This window comes from Elgaria multicarinata, chromosome 14, assembly GCF_023053635.1.
Source record: "Elgaria multicarinata webbii isolate HBS135686 ecotype San Diego chromosome 14, rElgMul1.1.pri, whole genome shotgun sequence".
In the NCBI taxonomy this organism is placed as follows: Eukaryota; Metazoa; Chordata; class Lepidosauria; order Squamata; family Anguidae; genus Elgaria; species Elgaria multicarinata.
Window position 1 is genome coordinate 13,639,608 of NC_086184.1, and position 7,047 is coordinate 13,646,654.

Here is a 7,047-nt window from a genome sequence, read left to right on the forward strand (position 1 = left end):
CTCACATATTAAGTTTTGAGAGTGCGCTTGAGGACAGTAGGGACTCTTCACATGCACAAGGGAATTACTGCACAAATTGGCTGATAGTCAACTCAGTTGTCTGGCTCACAGCTTCTCATCCAAAAGGTTAAACCTACTGATACTATTAAGTTGTACCTGCTTTCCAATTACAGAACGTTATATTGTTTTAGTAATTATAGACACACCACATCTCGTTGTAGGGCAACAGTTCAATCCTTTATTAAAACCGACCAAGTATGCAAACACATCATTCGTGCTGAACAACAACTTTGGACAGTTAGGAATACCGTATGACTTGACTCATTTTTACATTACGTTACACCGGCCTCCTTCCTCAGTGGGCACACACCACGCTTAGAGGCAAGGGTCCAGGAATTTAACCCACAATAAGTAAATCTTCTGAAGAGAATTCATACTGTGGAATCTCAAGGTTTGACGGAGCTGGACCTTTACGGATTCTGCCAGATGAATCATAATGTGACCCATGGCAAGGGCAATAATAGCCACCATAATCTCCAGCGTTAGCAATGGGCACGCAACCAAGATGGGTGCACACACCAATCAGTATAACCCATTCCGGTTTCGTTACTCTGTCTAAATCGTGCTGCGGGTCTCTTAACTCAGCCAAATCTACTTGTGCTTCTTCATCGATCTCCTTCTGGGTTCTGTGACGCACAAAGAGGGGCTTCCCTCGCCACTTGAAAGCCACGCTCTTGCCTTCTGGAATATCGGACAGCTTGATCTCAATCTTGGCCAAGGCCAACACGTCTGCAGAGGCACTCAGGCTGAGGACGACCTCATGGACAAAATTCTTAGCCACGTATGCTGTGGCCACAGTTGTTGTTGCTGCCAGAAAGTAGGAGAAGGCCTTTCTGCTTTCGCTGCTCTCTTGGGATGATTCTGTGCTGTCCATTACCTCATGGCGACGGTAGTGGGAGAAGTCTGGCACAGTGATATCGTTGTGGAGGAAACGAATGCTAGCGGGAGCTTCAAAGGAAAGGGAAAGCGCAGTCATAGATTGTTTTTGTAACATAATCAATATTATATTGGCGATAGCTCAACCTCATACAAAGCGAATGTATCAACAACTAGGAAGGCATGCTTTTCAACTGACCGAGTTAACCATTGGTGTTTACAAGACCTGAATGAGCTTATTGACCTTTAAGATGGCAGAAGCATTTCATTTCTTTCCTCTTACAATTGTCTATGAAAATCTACTATCCCAACTGGGAAGCCTATCAACAATCAGTGGCAAATACTGGGAAAGAACACAAATGGCATCCCCTTCATAAGAGGTATGGAACTCTCTGCCCCTGGAGGTCAGGCAGGCGGCAACACTAGGCTGCTTCCAGTGCATCCTGAAAACAACTCCATTTGGAGAAACCTTCCTCAACTGACTAGCCACCGTTCTTAATCGTCCTTTTGTTTAGATTGAACTTTTTTTTTTAAATAGTTTTCTTTCATTTTACTGTCTATACCTATGAGCACCGCTGAGGAATCTATTTTAGATACAGAGCAGTATATAAATATTGTGAATAAATAATAATGAGGTAGAAACTTGGAGTGCTATATGCTGTAAAGATATCCTTAATATGTGAAAGTGATTTGTCAAGCCTACTCCTGCAGTCCTTATGGAGAATTACAGCCATGTTTTAAGGAGGTTCTGCTTGAAATTTGAGCAAAATTTAGAATGCACTTTTTAGGTGGACGAGCCTCATTTTAAGAACACTTCTCTACATTTTATGTGGAATTCTATGGGCATGTGTGACCTAATCTAGAACCCAACTAAACCCAAGTACACTGATTTACATTGAACCAGGCAAACAAGTGTACTTATGCTGGCAACCTTAGCTCCACTGAAGCTTTTGAGACTACTGTTGACTTTTGAGTATTAGGTTTAGTTTCTCTGGTAAACCCAGGGATGTAGACATTCTTGAACGTTTGAATTAAGAAATTTTCTGATGCAGACTGTTTGGGAGTCCAATTTAGCATGTTTGACATATTTAGTAAACACAACTTTTAAAAGTACAATTGTGTTAATTTTCTGTGGCTTATGAGTATCTCAAGTATAAATAACCAAGAGTAGCTGAAGAGAAGTATTTGAAAAACTGTTATCACTCATTTTAGTAGACACAAAAGTGCTGTGTATGATTTTACATGCACGGCTCCTTGGGATAATCACATGAAAGAGGTTAATTAAGTCTTTGAATTTCTGCAGTTGGACTGTTACTATAACCATTATGTCACTAATTTTATGAAACAAGGAATTTGAATTCTTTTCACTCCAGATCACTATGTAGAACCAGTCTTAAGGCAGTGGTGGAATTACAAACCTGATTCTCAAGTGCTGTCGTCAATGAAAACCTAATACCCCTCTAGTACAATTGCAATGGATGCTGTGTTTCAAAATTTGTTCACTCAACCAACTAACTTTCCTCCCAACCACCAAGGGGGGAAAAGATACAAAGGCAAAACACTTCTCAGGCCAAACCCATAATTATAGAAGTGGAATCTGTGACACTGAATTAGATTACCGTCCTAAATTCAAATTGACATAGTAGTTTCCATATGAACTGAAAGACTCTTGATTCACCTCGAAGTAATACTTGGGGTTCAATACAGAGGACATTCTCAATATGTCTAATGTTTGCATGTTTACTCAAATGTAAGTCCAACCGACTTCCACTCAAGTATGTATGTATATAACTGCAAGTTTAGAGTTTGTTTGTTTCTTTCTCTCTTTCCAGGAAGTGAGGGACAAGAACACTGAGGTTTCCAAAAATGTGCTTAAGGTAATTTAGGATCTCCTGGGAAAAGAGATTTGCAAAGAAGATTACAATACACTGTCTGCAACAAGCTAGAACTAATGAAGGAATAAATAGCATCTCTTTACAATTAGCTTTTTGGTTTGTTCTTTGAAGACTACTTCCTAAGAAATTAAATGAAGTTTGGTGTTAAAGATATTTAGGACAAGCTAATACACATTTAATTTCAAGGTCTAAAGTTAAACAGAAGACTATTTGCATCCAATGAAGAACTAATGAAGCAACACGATTTTTACGAAGTCTACCATTTCTGCCATCTTCTCTAACAGCACATAATCCTATCCTGTTAAGTATACATTTGTACACTTGGCAATATTATACAAAGCATATTTACATTTTAACCTTGCAGCAAATAACCCAAACTATGAAAATATCAGAAATTCGATTTTCGCAACTGCAATATGACTGCCAAGCAGTCTCACACCTTAGCATCTGTCCTTTTAGAATCTGAAACCATACCTACAATTGTATGAACCTATCCCATTATCTGTGTCCTCCACACTAAAAGACAGCAACAGGAGAGCACGTCCATCAATAGCAGTTAGCCATAATAGCTAAATGGAACTCTCATAAAAGTAGTATACCTCTGAAAACCAGATTGCAAGGAACGAACAAGTGGACTAGATACAACTTTCATCTGATAGAGCAATGTGTTCTTATATACCAAAAAAAAAAAAGGTACCCTCCAGTATTTTCCTCACTCAAGTATGACCAAGACTGGGCTATGGCTTGATTTTCAGGGGTTGGGCTGGAGACAAGGAGCATTTCAAACTTCTCCTCTTCCAGCACTTCTGAGTACAGCCCCTTATTTCTTCTCAATCAAGTGAAAGGTTGCTCGTCACTTAGGATACTGCAGCAGATTTAAAAGCTTCCAGTCTCTAACCTTGGGTGGTATGGGCAAACAACAGGGTGAACAGACTAACACAGAAATGTGCTTCCGTCTCCATCAGGTCCTCATACTACATGAGGCTAAGCCCTTCCTCAACGTAATACTCAATCATGGGCCTAATTCTCACTGAAATGGTAAACCTGCCCCTGGACCATATCATTGGAGGCTGCAGGTGACAGCTCATGTGATTTAATACTCTTTCCATATAAAACATTCCCTCCACACAGAAAACTAACATGACAGGCGGAAGTCTAGGATAGAACTAATATTACTACATTTGGGAGTAGTTGTTTTTAAGAGGCATATTCAGCCATGGGAGTCCCCATTTGTACTCTGAAGTGGTACAATCTAGAGACAGTATCCCTCCATATAAGGGTCCCTGCATATAAAAAGCCAATCTATAAGGGAGGCCAGACCACCTTTCTTCAGGACAGCTAATTGTCTCTGTGTGGGGCCTTTTTGTTTTGTAAAGAGTGTCATTCAATCATGCAAATTCCCACTTTATACAACCCCCTCCCCCACACACATATATTAATTTCCTAGTTACAGAAAGTTGGCATTATTTAATACAGATTATATCCTGTTCTTATATCACTAAGGAGCTGAAGTTACATAGTCCCATCCCCCCTTCAACTTCCATTTTATCCTCACAATAAACCTGCAACATAGGAGAGACTGAGAGATGTGGAAGGGTTTGTGCTTAGTGGTAGAGCACAAGCTTTGCTCACAAAAGGTCCCAGGTTCAAACCCTGACATCTCTAAGTAGGACTGTCAGTACAGCAAGCGATATTGATCGAGATGTATCAACGCCCTGATTCTTCCTATACTCTTACAATGATTAGCCTCAGAACACCCAGCATACTTCATGGCTAGGTAGGGACTTAACCTGGGTCCACTTAATCCTAGTCCATCTGGGGATGATGCTGAGGTCTGGCACCAGATTGGGGAAGCTACCAGGGCCATAAAGAAGGAGGCTAAATTATGCCGTTGCCGCAGTAGTTTTAAGGAGGCATTCACAGAGGAACCTTTCATCCTCTTGAGCCACAGTGGGGCAGCCCTAGACCCAGGGTGGACCCTTTGGTGAGGAGCCACAATAATAGGCACTTTGCTAGCAATCCTTAGAGCACAGGTGGCCAGAAGCTAGATCTCTAGATGTTCAGGACTCCCAGAACCCCTTGCCAGCAAGGCCAACAGTCAGGAATTCTGGAGATCTACATTCTGCCCATCCCTGCCTTAAGAGCATTCAGGAAACCAAGAGGAAACAGAGACACCACCCTTCCCCAACTTGGTGCTGTCTAGATCTTTTGGACTGAAACTCCCATTAGCCCCAGCAGCATGCTGGGAGTTGAAGTCTGACACACGTGGAGATCTCCTTTCTGCCCATCCCTGCATTAAGATTAATCAAGAAACAAAGCAGAAACAGAGACACCAGCCTTCCCCAACTTGGTTGCATCTGGATCTTTTGGACTCCAAATCCCCTGAGCCCAAGCAGCATGCTGGGAGTTGAAGTCTGACACATCTACTTTCTGCCCATCCCTGCATTAAGATTAATCAGGAAACAAAGCGGAAACAGAGACACCAGCCTTCCCCAACTTGGTTACATGTAGATCTTTTGGACTCCAAATCCCACGAGCCCATGCTGTGAGTTGAAGTCTGACACATCTGGAGATCTACTTTCCGCCCACTCCCTCGGCCTTAAGAGTACTGAGGACGCTGATACACCAGCGTTGCTCAACCTGGTGCCCTCCAACTCCCATTAGCCCCTGCCAAGAGGAAACAGACACTCCAGCCTTGCCCGACCTGGTGGGTCTACAGGTGTTTCGCACACCAACTCCCATGAGCCCCAGCCAGTGTGGCCAAGGATCAGGAACGCTGGCGGAGGTCGTCCAAAACATCTGGAGGGCACCAGGTCGGGGAAGGCTCAACACCGCCCCGCCCTCCCCGCCGGAGCCCCGTCCGAGGCCCTAAGCCGCCCTCCCGTCGGCCCTCTCCCCGCCCGCACCGTTGAGGCTGTTGGTGACGACGAGGCCCCCTCGGGCCGCCTGGCCGCGGAGCGACTCCTGGCAGAGCCGAGGCCGCTTGGGCTCCAGGGCCGGCAACTTCACGGCCGCCGGCGCCAACCCGGCCGCCAAGGGCTTCAGCGGGGCCGGCACGGCGTGCGCCACGGCCGAGAGGTAAGGGGCGAGCGGGGTAAAGCGGCCGGTCACGGACAACATGGCGGCGGCGGCGACAGCGACTCCGAGCTTCTCCCCCCCTCACACCGGTCACCTTCCCGTCCGACGTAAAGGACGCGCCCCGCCCACCGTGACGCACACGCGCAGGCCGGCAAAGAGCGGCGCAGGCGCGCGCGCGAGGCTCCGCCTACCCCCGTCCGGAGCCGGAGCGTAGAGAGGCGGGGCTGGAGGCGTGACGTCAGGGCAAGGGGCGTGGCCACAGGGCAGTCAGGGCGGGCCGCTTCTCCTCCTTTTTTAACCTTGTCGCTGCGGGCGCCGTCATAGCGAGAGCCGGCACATCGGAAGTGCGCCTGCGCAAGCGCCACTCAGTGTTCCTTATTTATTTTATTTTATTTATTTCATTTCTATACCGCCCAATAGACGGAGCTCTCTGGGCGGTTCACAAAAATTAAAAACATTCAAAGTATAAAACAACAGTATAAAACCATAGTAAAAAATACAATATAAAAGCTCAACCAGATAAAAACAGCAGCAATGCAATTTTACAAATTTAAAACACCAAGTTAAAATTTATTTATAGACTGTTAAAACGCTGGGAGAATAAAAAGGTCTTCACCTGGCGTCTAAAAGCATAAAATGTAGGTGCCAAGCGAACCTCCTTAGGGAGCTCATTTCACAGCCGGGGTGCCACAGCAGAGAAGGCCCTCCTCCTGGTATTATTATTATTATTATTATTATTATTATTATTATTATTAATTTATTTATATAGCACCATCAATGTACATGGTGCTGTACAGAGTAAAACAGTAAATCGCAAGACCCTACCGCATAGGCTTACATTCTAATAAAATCATAATAAAACAATAAGGAGGGGAAGAGAATGCACCAAACAGGCACAGGGTAGGGTAAAACTAGCAGTATAAAGCCACCTGCCTCACTTCTTTTTGCAGGGGCTCGCGGAGAAGGACCCCTAAGGATGACCTTAGGGTCCGGGCAGGTACATATGGGAGGAGGCGTTCCTTCAGATAGCTTGGCCTCAAGCCTCTTAGGGCTTTAAATGTTAATACCAGCACTTTGAATCGGGCCCGGACCTGGACTGGCAACGCTTATCCAATCCATGCAAAGGAACAACAAGGCG

General features: G+C 44.9%; 1 protein-coding gene across 1 annotated transcript; it reads right to left on the reverse strand.

Annotated features, from left to right (window-relative positions):
• Positions 1-215: 215 nt before the first annotated feature.
• On the reverse strand, positions 216-5,991 carry LOC134408726 (cytochrome b-c1 complex subunit Rieske, mitochondrial). Its single transcript, XM_063141120.1, has 2 exons — positions 5,738-5,991; positions 216-1,008 (listed from the first exon to the last, which is right to left on the reverse strand). The coding sequence occupies exons 1-2, from the start codon at positions 5,949-5,951 to the stop codon at positions 398-400; spliced, it is 825 nt and encodes a 274-aa protein (XP_062997190.1). The 5' UTR covers positions 5,952-5,991; the 3' UTR covers positions 216-397.
• Between the last annotated feature and the right edge of the window lie 1,056 nt (positions 5,992-7,047).

Bases quoted from the DNA above. Each gene is read 5' to 3' on its own strand.
- LOC134408726 (XM_063141120.1), bottom strand. From the start codon at position 5,951: ATGTTGTCCGTGACCGGCCGCTTTACCCCGCTCGCCCCTTACCTCTCG. The intron at 1,009-5,737 runs GTGCGGGCGGGG...TTTCCTTTGAAG, and splicing joins CGTCACCAACAGCCTCAACG to CTCCCGCTAGCATTCGTTTC.